Source organism: Anoplopoma fimbria, chromosome 23 (assembly GCF_027596085.1).
Source record: "Anoplopoma fimbria isolate UVic2021 breed Golden Eagle Sablefish chromosome 23, Afim_UVic_2022, whole genome shotgun sequence".
Classification (NCBI taxonomy): domain Eukaryota; kingdom Metazoa; phylum Chordata; class Actinopteri; order Perciformes; family Anoplopomatidae; genus Anoplopoma; species Anoplopoma fimbria.
Window position 1 is genome coordinate 18,678,989 of NC_072471.1, and position 18,468 is coordinate 18,697,456.

An 18,468-nucleotide genomic window follows, 5' to 3' on the forward strand; every position below is an offset into this window, starting at 1 on the left:
TTTTTTCTACTCCTAACTGGTTTAAATTTGCTATTGATCTTACTTCACTGTCACAGTGGTATGTGTGGCCTGATTCCAGTCCGACCCAGAGCGTAGCATCACAGTGTTGATCACTCAGCAGTCAAATCCCTGTGAGTGCCGGCGGCCTACATGAACATATCTGAACGCCTCCGGTCAGCTGAAGGTCATTTCAGAGAGCATCAGGTTAAATGGGGTCAGCGGTGTCTCTGGGGCTCTGGGACTCGCTCTGCTGGGAGAGTGCACGAGACCGTTCATGTTTCAAGGTCAGACGTTTGATTTGTTGTCAGCAGAGACAGAGTGAGAGTCGCCGACACATTGAACAAAGACTGAGCTGAAAAACAACTACCTGGCATTTTCAAGAGCTTCATTTTGAAATGAGATACCCACACACAACAAATCATCTGAAAATCTCTGCCAACACTAGACTATTCTCCAAATTACTGTTCCACCCAAATACATCATTCCTACAGCTTTAATTTGAATTGAATTGATTTCATGACTTTGTAAATATCCCCTCAGGAATTACAATCAAGCCTCCATCTCCATTAGTTTCACAGCTATGGCGCCAATCAATAATTGTTTAAAGGTGGAACTCACAGATCTGGATCACCACCAAAATCGAATTGACTTTTCTTTGAATCAAGGCCAATCAGTCCAGCTTTGGTAATCCACTTTTTGAGATATCCCGCTGTCAGACATGCAGACATACTAATCAACAATGTTCCTACAACTAGAGCTTATGAATAAGAGAGCTGCATGTTAAATCAAGATAACAACACAGCTACCGATGTGTAGAAAATGTAAGTTCAACTTAATCACATACAAGAGTATGTTAGTGCTTGTATAATAAAATCAACTGAAATAATGCTTCAGTCATGGTTATGGTCTCTCAACTTAACACTGCGGCTGCAGAGAAAATCTGTGACGTGTATGTATCCTTCAGTTTTTTTTAAATGGCTTATACGCATATAACATAAATTAATTGATCACTCAATAAAGAATTAGATGGCTAATTGTGTAGAAGACAACTGCCTTAGTAATTAAGATCAGGATGGTCTACTGTGAAGTATTCAGATCATTAAGTAAAAGCAGTATTACCACAATGTTCATGAAAAACTATATACCTAAAACTTTAAAAGTATTCATTATGCAACACAAAGATCCCTGTCAGTGATATACACCGATACGTTATAATATCATTATTACAGATACATTACTGTGTAAGCAGCCCATTCATCGCACAGCAGCCTGATTTTTTTTGTACACAAATACATACAGTAAAAATAACACAGATCTCGCTACATATTGACCAGGACTTCTTACTCTCTGTAATAGAGACACCGGTTCTCAATGACCTCAAACCTAGTTTGGCGTTTTTAGACTGAAATTTTAGCACATGTATATGTGGGTATGTGGGTGGACGCTGCTGGACTCTTTCCACTGCAGCATTATAGTTCTGTAGGAATGAGCTCTGACTATCCCTCTGCTCAGAACCTTTATCTTCTCCTTCCTCATCTGACTCTTCTGCGAAGCTTCTTAAACTCCACCTCAATCACAGTTTCCTTTTGTTAAGACAAAATATAATCAGTCCTTTGCAGCATCATCAACGTATGGTATCCAAATGTTATTCATTTATCTGTCTTTCTAGCCAATAGGGACAGAGAGACACAGCAACTGTCCTCAGCTCTACATCATATCCATCATAAAGCTTGACGACAGGATGTTTGAACCTACCAGTATGTCTTCTGTTTTTTGTTTTTTTCTGATAATCTTTTAGGGGAGTTTTTCCTGTGCTGATGTGAGGGAAGGACAGAGGATGTCGCATGTGTACAGATTGTAAAGCCCTCTGAGGCAAATTTGTAATTTGTGATTCTGGGCTATACAAAATAAACTGAATTGAATTGAATAACATACCAGATAACATCTAAAATCTTACACTGTTTGTGTCTCACTGGGTTCTGCAGCTACTGATACAACACCTATAAAAGTACACAGTCTTCCAGTGCCGACATCCACAACATCATCATCCTCGGGTTCACTGTGTCCTCGGGCTTTACAGCAGACAGCAACGATCCAATGCAACCGTTAGCCTGTTGAAGAAGCCCTGAAGGACTGTTAACATGACTGATTGTTTATAAGAAATCTTGGAAACCGTTGGTTTACTGCGTCATTTGTCATTGAACAAAAGAAAGTAGAGATCAGTAGCCAACTCGTGTGAAATAACTGAGGGTTTGGTTTTCCTTCTGTCCACCCTAATGCTTTGAGTCACCAGCTGCCTGTGTGTTTAGATTGTACAGGAAACTATTCATGAGTAAATCTACCCCACCCAGCCAACGACCGACTTAGGAACCCGTCCCAAAAACCCCCACTGCACCCTGCACATGACACTGCAGAGCTAGTAGAACTGTGGAAGGAGCACACACACGCACACACACACACCCTTGCTGTCCCAGGGCTATCAGCATTGCTTGTTAAAGTGGAAACAGTGTGTGTGTCAGAGTGACATGACCTTTTCACCCATCTTCTCCTTTATCTCCCTCTGCTCCTTCATTCTCGTCATTTCCTCTCCTCCAGTCACTCTCTGCATAGTATTATCTGTTCACCTCGGAGGAAATGCTCTGACCACAGGCTTGTAGATACATCTCTCACACACACACACACACACACACACACACACACACACACACACACACACACACACACACACACACACACAACAAACACACACACCATTGGGCAAAAAGAGGCCCTTCATGCTCTCTGTAGCTTTTGAAACTTTATTTTGCCCTGATCCCTTCAAAAACATTTTTTGCTCCCACACAATTTAAATGGTAAATGGACTTGTACTGCCCACTCAAGCTATTTAACTCTACATGTCATTCACCCATTCATACACTGATGCAGGGGCTACCATACCAGGTGCCACCTGCACACCAGGACCATCTAACATTCACACCCACTCATGAAGCGGTGGCCTACCAAAGCAAGATGGGGATAAGTGTCTTGGCTAAGGACACATGGACATGGACTAGGGGAGCCTGGGATCGAACCGCCGATTGAAGTACGACCCACTCTATCACAGAGCCACAGTCACCGGACTTATATGGACTCGTGTTTCACTACAATACACAATGTGACCTTCTCTCCTTCACTCAGACATAAACACAAACCTTTGCTTCACTCACTGGTGTTTGCTTTTAATACAACAATACTTATACAATAATATTCATGGACAAAATGGATTAATCACAATATGGATTAATTACAGTTGTGTCATTTTATGTTGTGATTACAATATATATCACAATATAGTACAACCTCTGGACAGTCCATAGAACAACCTGATGGGTTTGTTTGTGTGTGGGCGGCTGTGGCTCGGTGGAGAGCAGGGTCGTCCTCCAATCAGAGGATCGGCGGTTCGATCCCTGGCTCTGGCAGTCCATGTCGATGTGTCCTTGGGCAAGACACTTAACCCCGAGTTGCTCCCGAAAGCTGTGCCATCGGTGTATGAATGGGTGTGAATGATTAGATAGACCCTGATGGGCAGGTGGCACCTTGCATGGTAGCCCCTGTCATCAGTGTATGAATGGGTATGAATGGGTGAATGATTAGTAATGTAAAAGCGCTTTGAGTGGTCGGAAGACTAGAAAAGCGCTATACAAGTACAGTCCATTTACCATTTACCTGAAAAGATATATATGTTTTATTCATTTTTTATTTATAAAAAGTATGTAAATCCAGCATAACTGGAAAACAGTCCTGCTCATTGATTTGCAAATGTGTCCACAATGATCTAATATGACCAAATATATGAATACATGGCTGCATGATATAGCCTTGGCAGAAACAATATGGTAAAAGCATCTCAAAGTATAATTTTACCATTTCACCCATCTATGTCAAACATAATCAGTTTCTGAATAAATCAGGGATGAAATGTTGGCCATGCAGTTGCAGAATCCAGCTGCTCAGTTGTGAAGTCAAGTTATCATCTGAAGTTCCTGATAGATTTTTTCCCGCTGGATGTGTTACAGACTGAAATCCTGTAAACATGTAAACTTGTTAATGTACTGTTGTGTTGCAAAGCTTCATGATGTTCACATTCTGGTTAAATTTAGAAACAAACTGCCAACTAGGAGAGCATGCATTACTGCACACTATTAAAGCAGACACATCAGTCTCATTATTGTGTCTGTTTGCTCTTCGAACCTGTTCTGAGCTCATGAATGTGTCCCTGCATGCTGCTGGGCTCACCCATCAGGTGTTTACACCTGTCATACCTCTGAGCACAGATAGCAGTTGTGCAAGTGCATATGCAAGTACATGCATATGCACACAAGAATGTAAATGTGACTGTGTGATCTTCACTGTTTGAAGTGCAAACACAAACACAAACACACACACACAGATGCCAGAGTAACTTTTAAAGTAGTATGTACATTTATAAGATAAATGCATTATTATGGAGAACTTTAAGAGCAAAAATAAGAGGCTAGATCTACGAACGAATGTGTTCTCTACAAAGGTTTAATCATAAACACACTGGTTGTATTGATTAGAATGGTGACACACAAAATGTGGTAAGCAAGACGGGGTCCGTGTTTCAAGACGGGTCAGGTGGGTTTCTGACATGGCAGCAGACCCTGAAACAGTGAGGACAGTCCACCCTGGGAGCTCTATCCCTCCCTCCAGGGAGAGGGGAGGCAGTGAGTCCTGAAGTCCACGGCCCCGGAAGTGCCCTGGAGGTCCGGGCTGTGCAGACCCCACCCATTGAGAAGTGTTGAAATATTCTAGGTTCATTATGAAAATGTGGCGGGCTGAGTGTCAGATCGCCTTGGTTTCATTTAAATTAGGCTACCCTATAGTGGATTATGATTGGTCACAGGTCCAACATGTTATACCCCACAGGCTTAGATCAACGTTCTATGACAGGAATGCCTCTCATTGTCCCTTCTACTCCGGCTCCAGTGACCACAAACACATGAACACAAACCATACCAACGTAATTCCACTGCATTAAACACTAACCATACCCTAAAACAGGTTCACTTATTATATCTTTTAGTAGCAGGTGACAGCTGTGGCTCACGGTGACAGATCCACAGAGAAGTTTCCAGCAACAGGCCGCTCTGATAAACAGCACCCAGGAGAGATGAGCAGAGGACTACAGAGGTCTGGTTAGCTCTTCTTTCTAACTCCACACCATGTTAACCTAAAGTTACACGAGGACTGGGTAAGACAACTACTGCTTCTTTTGCTGATTTATCATTATTTTTCTGTTGAAAGATCCAATACTGATTCTAACAAATCCCGGATCCATTTTTACGTTTGTGTCTTTTCACTGGGAATATACGTACATTAACAAAATGTTATTTAGTCTCTAATTTTCACCTTTATCAATGATATATACAAAATAAAAGTATAGTGCTTTCCTATATTTCTTATAAACCTGCACACACACCAACACACTTCCACACACCAGGAGAATCACACTCCTGCTGAATTCCATTAGGAGTCAGAATCAGCTGCAGTGGATCTCACAAGGCTACGTTCATGTTACTCTAACTGTTTATTTTGTGCTGTTCCCAAAGCACTGAGCAGCTGGGAAGCCAACACACACACACACACACACACACACACACACACACACACACACACACACACACACACACACACACACACACACACACACACACACACACACACACACACACACACACACACACACACACACACACACACACACACACACACACACACACAAGAGCAGCGTGTAGAGGCAGCCGTGGTGGCCTGACATGACCACCACCCTCCTCTCTCAGAGTCAGTTCCAGGTTACACTCTGATTCTCTTTCATTTCTTTCCTCCCTCCTTTTCTGGTCATTTTTTATTCATCTGTCTGTGTGTTAGCAGAGTGTTCTGCAGCCAGCTAGGCTTTTAAAACCTCTCCTCTTCTTTCATCTCCACATGCTTCAGGCTAAATGAGAACTCTACAACTCAGGCCCTGTTTGTTGACTGTCTCACTGCAGGTCAGCTGCAGCTCAAACTCACTCTCATTATGTCTCTTCCACTCCAATCTGCCACATGATGCTAACACAGTGATATATTCAAATCCAGGCTGCATCAAAGAGAAATAACTTACAGCCTTGTGCATCAGTTTATCCATCTTGTTTCCGTACTTCAGTCTAACATACAGAATCTATGGTAACTTTGGCATTTTTGGGAGCACCTATAAAGTTAAAAACAAACTTCTAAAAGTTTAGATATGGTTAAAATGCTAAGATCCTAGACAGATCCGTTTCTGGTGGGATAGGATGATGGGAATGAATAACAATATACTGTGTCTGATTAAGTTAGGTGCTCCACGGCTTATTCCGGCCATCACGCAGAAAACGCCACTTCACGTGGTAAAAAGTTTTTAGAAGGGTTTGGAAAAAACACCAAAACATTAATAGGTGTTCCAACAATAATCTGAATGCTTGGATTTGAATACATAAGGAACACCACTTAAAAATAATGGCCCCACCCTTTCAGGTGAAAATCAAGGTTGTGTCCTCAAGAACGTAACCTACAAGGAGCAAAACTCTCGTGAAATGGTTATGGTTAGGATAAGCTGTGGGTCAGCAGGTTTTTAAAAAACAACAAAATATGAAGTGACAGGTTCCCTAGTTGGGAACGAAATCCCTCTTTGAGCTCTGCTGTCCTGTCTTCATTCATGTCTGCAGTGAAAAGCTTGTCAGCTGCATCTCCACTGCCTGTGGTATACCCTCACTAACCTTCATCAGCTGTGACCACAGTCCTACCCCACAAGTTCCACACACACACAAGTTCACACACACACACCCACACACACACACAGTCAACACCCACAAGTTCACACACACACACACACACACACACACACACACACACACACACACACACACACACAGCTGATGAGTGGGCGGTGTGTGAGAGTCCTGAATGAAATTATTTGGTGCATATCTAATCAAATTGTATAGTTTGAGGATGTCAATAGTAAAGAAAAGTCAGAATCGCTCATGTTCAGGATCAGTGAGTAGCCACACACACACACACACACACACATAAACAGTGTGAGAGCAGCTGGGTCACACTTCTGGTACCTGCCAGACTCACACAAATTCAGAGGCGAGGTCAGTCATGAAGTGTCCAGAAACACACAAACATTCAGATGGACAGGATGCATTGTTAGAGTGCTACGCTGCGCACACACACACACACACACACACACACACACACACACACACACACACACACACACACACACACACACACACACACACACACACACACACACACACACACACACACACACACACACACACACACACACACACAAAGTATATTGACTATTTCAGTGTTATTACAACAACAGCAAGAGTAAAACGATGCACAGTGTTGATGAAAATGTTCACTGTTACAAAACTAGTGTACTCATGACCGTACTCTGTACTCTGGTAAGCTCCGCCCCACCTCCTTTTCCTTCAAATGGACTACGAGTTCACCAGCGCGCCATTTTACTTCTCGAAAGACTGTGCTAAGTTTTTCTAAATCACTTATTAAACCAAATTTTGACATTTCAGCAGAAGCAACATTTTAGAATAACGAAATATTGTTGTCCAACTTACATTTGAGCGTTTTTTGTGTCTTGAAATACCGAATAGCAGAGGGCTTACGTGAATGAGTCGAAAGCTAGCTTAAATGTGCGAGCAACATCAATGTCCAATTAAGGCTAACAAGCTTACGTCAAAGTCGTCAATGTGGAGGAATGGCAGTGTTTTATTATTTTGAATGTCCATAGATGACAGTAAAATAGCAGAGACTGCATGTGATTCAACTCTTTAGTTAAATTATCCGGTAAAAAATAATTTACCGTTGCATGCAGGGGCACTCTTAGGATTTACTTTCAAGCTAGTGTGAATTTACTTCTTAAAATCGGTTCTTTTTTGGCTAGTTAAACTGAATAAGCACTTTTAAAAACAATGTGAGTGTCACATTGTTATTTGCATGTTTTGTTATTTACTGACTCCGTCCTGTTTTTTATTGGTAGGGTTTCCAACACTCGCAATTAAACGGGCTTGAAGCTAATTTAATAAAGCCTGTAGTACTGATAACTGAAGCACAGACGTTACCGCTTCTATTAGCGGCACATTTTGACTTTATTGTGCATTTTATTATCATGCTGCAACCTCTCCCCTACTTGGGATTTTTAAAGCCTGAATAAACCAATATGGTTTCCCCATCTACTATATTCCAACAGGAGCTGATGTTACTGTTGGAGTATTTTGTGTTATAGATTATAATACGGTTTCATTTTATTTGGTTTTTTTTACAGATATCATCATGTTGATTAAAACAAAAACCAATAACAAACAGAAATATGTCAAGTTCAGCGAACTGAGCTTGTAGGAGTTTTTGAATGCTGGTAAGTCATCAGACAAATGCCATTGTTAAAACAAAAGGAAAGGGGATGTGTCAGTTCATGACTTTTGAGGATGCACGTCATTGAGCTATTTGTTGAAAATAATTTCAATGTCTCAATTTCTGTCAAGCTACATTTAGTGGCAAAGTCAAAAGATATAATTTAGGGTGTTTTGGGTTCATACCCTTACTTATTCTTGTTATCTCATATGTATTTTTTCTCCTAAGCTTTCATGAAGTTCTCCATCCCACCTGTCACTGAAGGCATCAGAATATATAATGAGACAGGAACAGAGGTGGATGCAGATGTCTTTGAAGAAGTAGCACAGCAGCCCAACGCTGGTTTATTTACTATCAGATTTGACATCGGTAAATTTGTACTATCTTGATAACCATTTCTTTCAGCATAGTTCATGGATTGTTGACTAAGACTCAGTTACACTTTTTGAAATACCAACAAATTGTAGTTTTTTTTTTCTCTCCTCCCTCGCCGGAACTTCACATAGATCCCCAAGGAACAAGTTCTTATGGCTCTTCCCAGGAAAAAAATGTGTCTGCCAGTCCACTTATTGATGTCGTAACCAATGCATCGCTGGACCTTTCAGGCTGCGGTCCTGAAGATTCGTTCATCCTGGAACTCGTACCCTGCGGCTCTGATAATACAGTCATCCTAGGTGAGGATTACGGCCCTTGCAGAAAAAGGCAGAAGGAAGATCAAGATGCCAAACAGGTTGGTTGATAAAATGTTTTTTGTGAGCTTCCTTTGGGGATCGCCCCCTTTAAAACATTTTTATCCTGTGTATTTATACGGCCAATCAGTTCATTTTTAGTGAATATTGTCTTGTCATCTACTTCACAGTTCACAGTTGGTTCAATCTGTGTTGGCCAAGAAACCTGGTGGAGACCGTATTGTCAAGGAATACAACCGGACGAAAGGTCTGACTGACTCCTCACCGCGACAGATGGTTAACATCCTTGCCTCGGACATGACTGATACTCATGGGTCATTTCGATGTCTTATCTTTAAGCACCTTTCTTCAACGCTTGTGGAAAATTATAAATATTTATTATAGGACTGTACCCAAGTCTATTTTTTCCGTCAATTCGGATTTGGCTGTTCAATAGAAAGATTTGTTTGCTCAAAATGTACTCTGTGTATCCTCTCAAAGTGCACTTTTAATACACATTTTTCTGAGTTTAAAGTAATTGTTAAGATTTTACTTTCACTGAAAGTGGGGTTTAATTGTTGCAAAAAAAAATACACTTGCATCTAAAAACATTAAGATAATGAAACATTTATGTTGTTGTTATTTTTAATAAATTGTTATTAAGACATGGATATAATGGTGTGTGTTGTTTTTTCCCCTGCAAACATTTTGAGTTTTACTGGGTAAACTGTGTTAGCTGGACAAAGTACATGCAAAACACTTAAAGGTATTCTGTTAAGTTTATTTATTTTAAATAAGTACATAAGGTGTTAGGTAAGAATAACACTAAAAGGGAGTAAATACAGGAGTAAATATTTTAACACTGGCAGGAGTCAGTTATAAATCAATACTGTATTTGGAGTCATTTCGTAATCAACATTAAGTGTCAAGTAGGTCTAACACTGATGGAGAGTAACTTAATAAGAGTTAGTTTTGATTAACACTTAAAAAGTTCTAGTGTCAAATGTAAATAAGTGTTATTAGCATCATAGTGTAAAATTTGAGTAACACTTCTCAGTGTAATGTAGTGTAAAATATTAACTCTTACCAGAGTTGAATTGACTCTGAAATTGTAACACTATGTTCAGTGTAACTTTAACACTACATAAGGACCATATGTTCACTGAGTTAGTGTTAAAATTGACTCTAAGTGTTAAATTGACACTGCCGATTTCACTGTGTGTGGGTCAAACTCCATAAACTCCAAATCTTACAGCTTGATTGTGACTTTTGTTATTCAAAATGGTAAACACATTCACCTCAACAACTCAATCCAAGCTGTAATTATATGTAGAAAACTCAACCTTTTCTGATAGATCTATGCAACTTAACCTTTAATGATCCAAAGAGCCTGAAAAGGCAAATATGGACGCCTCACATCATTTCTGGATTCATGAATGTCATATACTCAATTCAAAGACATGCAGCTTAGGTTAATTGATGACTCTAAAATGTTCCCCTCGGTGTGGATGTGAGTGTGACTGGTTGTTTGATAGTCTAGAGACCTGTCCAGGGTGAACCCTGCCTTCGCCCAATGACAGCAGAGATCGGCTCCAGCACCCCTGCGACCCTTAACTGGATAAGCGGTTACGGAAGATGATATACTCAATCCTCAGTATTTTTGACCCTCACAAAACAAACTCATACAATGAGTCATCGAAGTCATACAATGATCTCAACAATGATGTAAATGGCTGAGTAGAAGTCAAGGCTACTAAACGTAAAACTGACTTTGTGAAAGAAAAAGGAGAATACCCAAACACTGGATTTAAAAACTCAATTCACAACATCTCAACAATGATGTAAATGGCTGAGTAGAAGTCAAGGCTACTAAACGTAAAACTGACTTTGTGAAAGAAAAAGGAGAATACCCAAACACTGGATTTAAAAACTCTCCCAAAATTCACAACATGTAGACCATTCCAGGTCTTCTGAGGCAGGATGGAATCACGTTTTGGGAGTCTTAATCCAGGGTACGGTGGCTCTCAATCTTCCCTTCATAGATTCTGTTAAACTGCACTTGGCCTTAATATAGAATGGGAAAACATATATATTCTCCATCTTCTGAACTCTGATTTCAAAGCCATGTGACAGAAATACAAAAATGTAGTAGCAGTGATGTCACTATTTGCACCAGATATAATACCAAAAAAAAAAAGCTTTCTACAGATATCATACAAACTGCCATGAGAATGAATTATTATGTGCATTCATTGAACCCATATATACTCTGACATGTGTGAGAGTGTGTGCTGGGATTTCAGCAGCTCTGGTAGACTTGATACAGACTGGAGACCAATTGAAGGACAGACCTGAATAAATTCATGGAGAAACATAAAACATTCTAAAGCTCCTTACAGAGAGCTTGGGCTCACTGACTGATGTCAGCCATGTTTTTATCCAGCCTGAAATTACCAGTATTTACTGTATTGTATCCAATACTTCACATCCATAACACCCCTTAGTTCTCCAGCTTTTCACTATTATCCACTGAAGTAAAATCTTTTAAATCACTGTTTGACAAACCTTTGTACTACGTCCTTTAAATATCAAACTTTATCTTCTACTATTTGTGAGCAACAGTAGCAGTCAACAACCCAAAGCTACAGTATATTATACTGCTTCTACGGCACAAAAGTAGCTCTTTGGATCTATGTTTTAGATAAAACAAAGTGGAAGTGAGAGTCACATGTTCATCATTCCCATATTTTGTAGAAATTTAGAGCCATGTCTTTGTTCTGGAGCTGATGTTAACAGCACAAGAAGCAACCACAACAGCTGAGTGGTGAAAGAATGTGGAGGTTGCAGTTCCTCTAATAACTCAACAATGTTCCACAATAATCAGACTACATGGAAATCATAGAGAAAACCCTGATGTGCAATCTTTCAAAACTTCTTAACAGAGTCCAATCTGCACCATTGGTAGACATGTTGCTACAGTGTCACCAAATATAAGCTAATATACCCCCCACCAGCTCATCAACCAAAAGCATTAAGACCCATGCATTTAAGCTTTTGCTGTTTTACACTATCAACAGTTTTGACAGCATTAAGGCCCAGAGTATCCCATCATTATGGTTCTATGCCTTGAACCCTGACTCTCCTCTATTCATTCATATGCAGATCTGTAATGCATGTACAGACATAAAACCTTTATCTTTCATTAAAGCTGTACCAGCAGCACAGGTACAGTGACACTAGCATAATAACTGACATTTCTGAGAAGCCCAATCACTCTGAAAATGAACAGGATACGGGATGCCTTGCTAATACATATAGTGACTATGGCTGTACTGAATAGTTAAAGCCTCATTTCATAACGTTAATTGGAATTCTAAATCAACATTCAAATGCATGTCTATTCATTGAGTCTAAACCCAGCGTAGATCCAACATTTCCAATAATTCCAGAGCGTTGTAAAGTCTGAAAGTCAACATTTATTGAAATTAGATAGATGTTACCCTGTCCAAAATTCACAAAATTGTTTTCTTTAACATAATATTCTTATTCAATTTGTATTTGTTGGCGTTTCACCTTTTAAAGACATTTTTTTCACTACTGTCAGAAACCTGTTTGCTGATGAGTTAAATTAATTAAAGAACATTGATTTGGTTCAAAAACACTAGTTCTTTTAATGTGATCGATCGGTTACCCTGATCAAATTGAGGATTTTGCTTGTGATGATTTTTCATTTTTTAGAGTGATTATGTCGAAGCTTCATTGGAAAACCTAAAAAGAAGCTTTGGATGTAAAAAAAAAAAAAAAATGACATTCAGTACTGCCCAGGTAGTGACTGTGCCACAAGCCTGTACAAAGATCTAAAGAGCCTAAGGTTCAAAGGCTAGTGGCTTTGTTCCATCAATAAGATATCAAGGCTTAAAAGGGCTACATTTAGGAGGGTGTTCTATTGATTGACATGTGTCTCACTACGAATGCAGCATTGAGCAGTAAAGCCCAAATGTTTACCCAAAAACCGATGGCTGACATCAGTTACTTCATGGTTCGTGTCAGAAGGACAGCCAGGTAGCTAACATGCTGTAAACAGGTTTTCATTTCACTGACAGACATGCTGGGCCTTGTTCACCTGAGTGAAAGTGAACAATATTCTAAAATCACTAATGAGAATCTGCCATGTTTCATTTCAAGCCAATATTTCTCTGACATGCTATAGGTGAGTGCAGGAGCAATTAGTAGCCGTTCAGAGCTTCCCACCTTGGTAAGAATTTAAAGTCTTGGTTAACACAGAATTATGTTTTGAAAGGCATTTGGAAGACAAGCAACCACCCCACTGAAAATGTGTCCGTGCCCTCCATGTTTCAGTTCTCCCTGAAGCAGCAGTGGTTTGGGTTGAAGATGCAGCAATCACAACGCAGACACAAAAGGCCATTCCGGTCTCTTCCTCATATTCCACTGGAGCTTTGCACGCTCTGAACTCAGGATTGCGTCAATGTTTAATCAGTGTGGTTTCAAACCAAATACTTAGTCTAAAGTGATGCCAAATGATGACATCTCATCTGAGTCGGTTTACTCCAGAGTGGGCTTTATTACAGCAAACCAACATGTCGGCAACTCATGTGGAGAGGAATTGAACAGGCTTTACAATGAGCCGAGGATATGAATATATTCAAAATGGATGCTTGAAGATTAAACAAAGACAGGAGCAATTTGACCCCACCCTGAAGGGCTGAATCTGGGGAGTGACCGCCTGTCAACGGCCATTCAGAGGGCAGCAGTGTCCTTCTACAGCCTGGCTGTAGAGGAGGCAGCGGGCCAGGATTGCAATAATGAGCTGATAGAACAGTGACTGGGCAGGAATTTGGGAGGAATTCGAAGGATTTGAAGAAGTGATGATGATGCAGTGTTGTTCAGGGAATATGAAACTGGGACCAATTGTCCAAAGTCAAATGCTTCTCTTTGTATTCAAGACTGAGAATGTGGCAGCATGCATCCTTAGCCTGCAGTCCAGTGTGCGTCAGCCAATCCCAGAGAAAAACCAGTGGCTGGCCCATCAGACCTAATGTCCTCTATCGATGCCTATCCTCACTGTCACTAAATGCAGACTCTGTTAAATGTGTCAGAAAATGACAGTTTCACCCCCCCAATCACAAGTCCTGTTGTCTGCCAATGTTCAGAGAATGTGAACACAATTGTGTTCTACCAGAAGATAGGAGGCATGATGTAGTCTTCTGGAACATTGACGAGATGATCAGACAAGCATTTACGTTCACTCGACACCAAAGCTGCCAAACCTTTATTTTGGAATGCAATGTATTCCAGCAGAGAAGTACTGGTCTCTGGGTCCATAGTGAAAACTTCATGGTCCATGAGCGGTGTTTGCACGGCACTTAACTGGAACTTTGGGGCAAAGCGATGCACTGAGGGCCAAAGGTCGGGGGGGGTGGCAGTGCTGTAATTATTTGCTGTGGGGCTCTGAAATTGTTATTCCTGCCATGTCAGACACAACTGCTGTAGGCAACCTCGTGCCCCACCTAACCGCCCTAAACGTGCCCTGTTCTGATCCCAACGTGTCCTCAACGTGTCCTCGCCGCATTCACAGCTGCCCACTTGTCACATCTGACTGCCAGCTTTTCATTCAAGTGACTGTCTGTGTTTGCATGAAAGCACTTAACATGTGGAACTGTTCTTGTATATTTACATGTCCCTGTACATGCATACACGCTGGGTGTGCACGTGCACATTCTGCATGCATTCATACATACGAATGAGCAGCGGTTCTGGGCTATTTATAGAGCAGCTATATTAGCTCACCGTATGTGTCAGCTGCTGCTCTCAAAATGGCCACAGAAAGCAGAGCAACAGCAGGAAAACTAGGTGGGAAAGTAGGTAGAACAAATGAAAGTGTCTGCTCACGACCTCAGAGAGACAGTGTGTGTGTGTGTGTGTGTGTGTGTGTGTGTGTGTGTGTGTGTGTGTGTGTGTGTGTGTGTGTGTGTGTGTTTCAGCTATGGGTGTGTGACAGGCTGGGAGCTGCAGGGCATTTTTGTTGTCTAACCGGTCCACAAAATATACATGTACGCAAATGTGCACACGGAGCTGGAGTTGCTAATAACACTGGAGACACACACACACACGTGCACACATGCAGAACACCAACAAGTAGATCCTGTTCAGCAGAGCGGAGCAGCCTCTGAGTCACACTCGCTTGTCAAACTTTGTGTCCCACTGACAGCGATGACTTGTTCCTGAGCAAATCCCTCCATTGGAATGTGTGTCTGTGTGTGTGTGTGTGTGTGTTAGGATGAGGATGATGGGGGGGGGGGGTTTGAAGGGCAAGAGCACAACTGATTGAAGGAGAAAAGCCTCAACAGCAGGGAGAAAAAGTCAAGGATATGTTGCTATCTATTCCCACTGATTGTGTGTTTTTTGTGTGTGTGTGTGTGATACAAGACAGGCAAACAGAGCTATTAATGAATTCCTCCAGCAGGGCAGAGCGGCAGAGAGGTGGGCGTTGATGAGAGCTGAGGGAAATCTCTGTGCCTGCCGACCAAACAAAGCAGCCCCTCACCGCCTGAGATGGACACTCACACTCTCTCTGTCTCCCTCTGCATCCTCTCTCTCTTCCATCACCACCCATTCCAACTCACTTGATGAAGCAGCGAGCTCCCTCGAATGTGTAACCTTCCTCCCATCCTGTTGGTAAATCTGTGAGACAGAGGAGAGGGGACAAAACACAAGAAACACAGAAACATCAGCAGCTGTGCAGAGATACGACGCTGATCTCTCTCACCACACACACACACACACACACACACACACACACACACACACACACACACACACACAGCATTGCAGTGTCTGGATTGTGCCCTTTAATGCAATCCGCGCCCCCTCCCCAATAACCAGAGCAGATGTGTAGCTCCGTCAGTGATCCCGTTATTCCGGAGCCCTGCTCGGCCTCCAGCTGTTTCAACACGCCGCTGATCTGCGTGTCACGATGCCCTCCCCACCCGTGCCCCCTTTCCCGTCGCGGCAGATGTGTCTTTTTATTGTGGACTCTCGGCTCTGCACCGACACACACTGCGTTGTCGTGAAGCAGCCTCGGTGTGCCTCTACGTGCTCAGAGACACTGGGGTTTCTGCAGCCAAGCGGCTCTCTCTCTCACTGGGAAATACGTCAACCGCCACTGCAGGGAATCGGCTCTGAAAATCGGTTCACGCCTACGTGACGGAACTTTTAAAAAAGTGTGTCGCAAAGTGTTCAGGTGGAGCGAACGGGTGGTGTGTGTGTGTGTGGGGGGGGGGGGTGCAGAGAGGCTGTTGCTTTGCTGCAGAGAGAACAGATCTCTTCGGCGGCTCTCTCCGCAACTTGTCGCCCCTTTTTTTCTCCCACCGTGACGCGCGGACAACCTTTCCCGGGAGCTGCGCGCGTGTGTGTGCGTGTGCGTGTGTGTGTGTGTGTGTGCGTGTTTTCGCAGGGATAGGAGAACAACACATTCTCCGGTTGTTTACCTGGAGTTTTCCTGTGCCCGGTGATCACAGCCTCTCCGGTCACAGGATGCAACCAGGTCGTGCTCTTTGCTTCTTCGCTGTTGGTGGAAGAAAAACGGGGGAAAAAAGGTGAACACAGAACCCGAAAAAAGACAAACAGGAAAAATGCGTCGGAGACATTAAGCATCCATAAATCCATGCGTCCGCGTCATATTTACTTGATGAAGAATATGCGTCCATCCCGAGTCACCCCGTAACTCCACGAAGAGGGGAGGCACGAGAGCCAGTCCGGCTTCGGGTCCGCCGCCATGTCTATCTGAGAGCTCTGCTGCTCTGCTGCTCTGGGTCTCTACACACAGGGGCTGGAGTGCGCGCGGCGCCGTGCCAAGCGCGCGCACGCAAAATCCCTTGCGCGTTCTTACAAGAGATGTGAGCGCGCTTCGAGGATCAAGACACAAGTAATGATTTTCTGCCACGTGAGGGCAGGCAGTGGGGTATTTTTTTTATTTTGGCAGACGTTGTTGATGGTTTAAATAAACGTGCCCTCACAATTTTAGTCTATATATATATATACATATATATATATATATATATATATATATATATATATATATATATATATATATATATATATATATATATATATATATATATATATATATGCATATATATATATATATATATATATATATATATAGATATATATATATAGATAATACATATATAAAATATATAAAATATATATATATATATATATAAAACAAGTATATATATATATATATATAAATATATATATATACACATATATATATATATATATATTTACAGACAGAATCAAAATAACTATATTAACATATATATATATATATATATATATATATATATATATATATATATATATATATATATATATATGTATATGTATATATTTAAGTGTCGTTCCATCACATGCCTCCTTGTCATAGAATAATAATAATACTGTAGTTCAACAAATCCAGTGTGAAATCCTACATAGAATTCACAGTAACCATTACAAGCATGGGATACATAGAATCAGATAAATGCATGTTATTACCAAATAATCCATCTGGCAAGTCTCATGGTTTTGTTCTGTCTTTCTTACTTTTTTGTATTATTTAATTCATTTTTTAATATGATATTTTTCTCTTATCTGCTCACCAATACAGTGAGCACAAACAACACACAGATATAACATGCTGTCAATCTGTGCAGCAAAGAGACATCTTCACGAAAGCAGGTGAATCTAGGAACAAAGTGCAAAGAAGAAAAAAGCCTTGCTCCTGCATTAATCACCTAACTGAGAGACACGGCATGACCAGAATAATGTCATTTCTACATCTTAGTTTAGGATTAGGTCATTTGTGTTTCCTTCAAGTTGAATTCAAACTAATTTTGGAAAGCCATACCATGCAGACACCCATTTCATCAGAACATAACTCATTCTCCTCACAGTATATGAGTGCTCTGATCTACCGACAGCAGATACACACACCGCTCTGTCCATCTAGCTGTCCAGCTCTGAATGAGTTACCAGTCAAATACAGAATGGATTTTAAAATGTAACAATTTGTTTAACGCCTTACATGGATTGGCTTCACGATACATTACTGACCTGTTAAGTCCATATTCTGCACTCAGGTCACTCAGGTCCTCCTCACAACACCTCCGCTCAGTCTCTCACTCTGGAACTGCCTCCCCTCCCACAGGGAGTCTTGTTCCACAATCCCCTATTTAAACCAAATACAGAAACCCACCTTGTGTGCTTGCTGTTCGTTCAGGCCCCATTGCTTTGGTCTAGTCCCCTCTTAACTTGTTTCTAACATCCTCTT

General features: G+C 41.3%; 1 protein-coding gene across 1 annotated transcript in view; it reads right to left on the bottom strand.

The window, feature by feature from the left end:
* LOC129112859 (pleckstrin homology domain-containing family A member 5-like) overlaps positions 1-16,975 on the bottom strand; it is a 199,800-nt gene extending 182,825 nt beyond the window's left edge. Inside the window, exons 1-3 of the mRNA XM_054625097.1 lie at positions 16,837-16,975; positions 16,640-16,716; positions 15,776-15,833 (exon numbers count right to left, since the gene is read on the bottom strand). Of these exons, the coding sequence (XP_054481072.1) occupies positions 15,776-15,833; positions 16,640-16,716; positions 16,837-16,928 (227 nt within the window). The 5' untranslated portion in view covers positions 16,929-16,975. The remainder of the gene's footprint in view (positions 1-15,775; positions 15,834-16,639; positions 16,717-16,836) is intronic.
* Between the last annotated feature and the right edge of the window lie 1,493 nt (positions 16,976-18,468).